Source organism: Propithecus coquereli, unplaced genomic scaffold, assembly GCF_000956105.1.
Source record: "Propithecus coquereli isolate 6110/MARCELLA unplaced genomic scaffold, Pcoq_1.0 Scaffold132, whole genome shotgun sequence".
Taxonomy (NCBI): Eukaryota; Metazoa; Chordata; class Mammalia; order Primates; family Indriidae; genus Propithecus; species Propithecus coquereli.
Genome location: NW_012137414.1, coordinates 2,698,530 through 2,700,079, shown reverse-complemented (window position 1 = coordinate 2,700,079; position 1,550 = coordinate 2,698,530). Strand labels below are relative to the sequence as shown.

General features: G+C 37.5%; 1 protein-coding gene across 1 annotated transcript in view; it reads left to right on the top strand.

Annotated features, from left to right (window-relative positions):
• The window catches only part of DMD (dystrophin), a 2,517,447-nt gene that overhangs the window by 1,775,238 nt on the left and 740,659 nt on the right, over positions 1-1,550 (top strand). Inside the window, exon 48 of the mRNA XM_012638704.1 lies at positions 145-246. Coding sequence (XP_012494158.1) covers positions 145-246 — 102 coding nt within the window. The remainder of the gene's footprint in view (positions 1-144; positions 247-1,550) is intronic.

Here is a 1,550-nt window from a genome sequence, read left to right as displayed (position 1 = left end):
ACCGGAAGCTACATTTTTGTGCCCCTGTGTACCAAGCAGAAATTGATCTGCAATACATGTGGAGTCTCCAAGGGTATATTTAAATTTAGTAATTTTATTGCTAACTGTGAAGTTAATCTGCACTATATGGGTTCTTTTCCCCAGGAAACTGAAGCAGCAGTTCAAGCTAAACAACCGGATGTGGAAGGGATTTTGTCTAAAGGGCAGCATTTGTACAAGGAAACACCAGCCACTCAGCCAGTGAAGGTAATGAAGCAACCTCTAGCAATATCCATTACCTCATAATGGGTTATGCTTCCCCTGTTGTACATTTTCCATTGACGTGGTCTATTTATAATCAATGAAATAACTTGTAAGGAAATATCGCCCATACTGTAATAGCAGAGGCAAAGCTGTCTTTTTGATCAACATATCCTATTTATATATTGTGATCTTAAAGCTATTAACGAGTCATTGCATTAAAGGACTCATTTCTGTCCTGGTGTGCTGCCATCAATACCAAAAGTAGTCCCACCTTCAAGGTAGATTAAATTCTTTGGGGCTTTATTGCTTTGCTTTCCAGCCTTGATGCTTTTCATATTGTTTGGCTTAATTCAAATCAAGCTGCTGCATCATACTGTCTGTCTCTAACAGCTGTAAAGAATCACAATATAGTCCGTGACCTTTCTTTTCTCTGTTGCTCTTTCTTATGAAAGAGGAAAATCGGCATTCGGGCTTCAGTACTTTATTGGGTCAAGAATTTTTAGTGAAATGTCATGTAATTGCTTCTCTCTTTGGTGAAAAGGTGGCCTGGGAGAAATCTTTCTACTTCTTTTCCTTCTCCATATGCATTTTGAAGTCTAAAGCATATTTATTCACAGGCTATTACAAGAGGAGAGAGAAGGAAAGCCAGGTCAGTTTTCAAAAAATAGCTAATCAATGGATTCCATTTGCAAATGAGAGTCCAGTGATAAATAGAAGTTAGAAACATGATACCTTATTCTCTGTACCTGATCAAAATTATAAAGTCTCCTATTATGATGAAGGTTCCCGAGAGCCTGTAATGGTGGCTGTTTATTGATCAGTCTTGGTTTTCTCAGCTAATGTTACAGGCTGAGATATAGTGAGGCTTGCCCTCATGTTTAAAACTGCTCTAAAACAGTGCAGGTCAATGACCTCATTATACAAAACCAGTTTGTCCTTGCAAACAACATTACCATGACTTAGACTCTGTCTCTAAGGTCACCACTTAGTTTCCCTTGTGTTTGGCCCAAGCATCATTTCTAGAAGATTGTTTGTTTTTCTTACAGTTTACAAGGTACTTTTCCTTAGGTAAATTTAAAGTTTGGGCCTGTACATAATGTCCTAACACCAGATGCTTTAAAAGGCACAGGTTTCTCTGTAGATATCAACATACATTTATTCAGGAATATATTGCCCCCACTCCTAAAATCCAGAAAAATAATTTGCATCCAGTTCTAAGCCTGGCATGATCATTTTTCATAAACTAACAATATTTTCAGTATTTAAACTGGAGAGCTACACAAAGTGCTGAAAGTAGCAGATTTTAG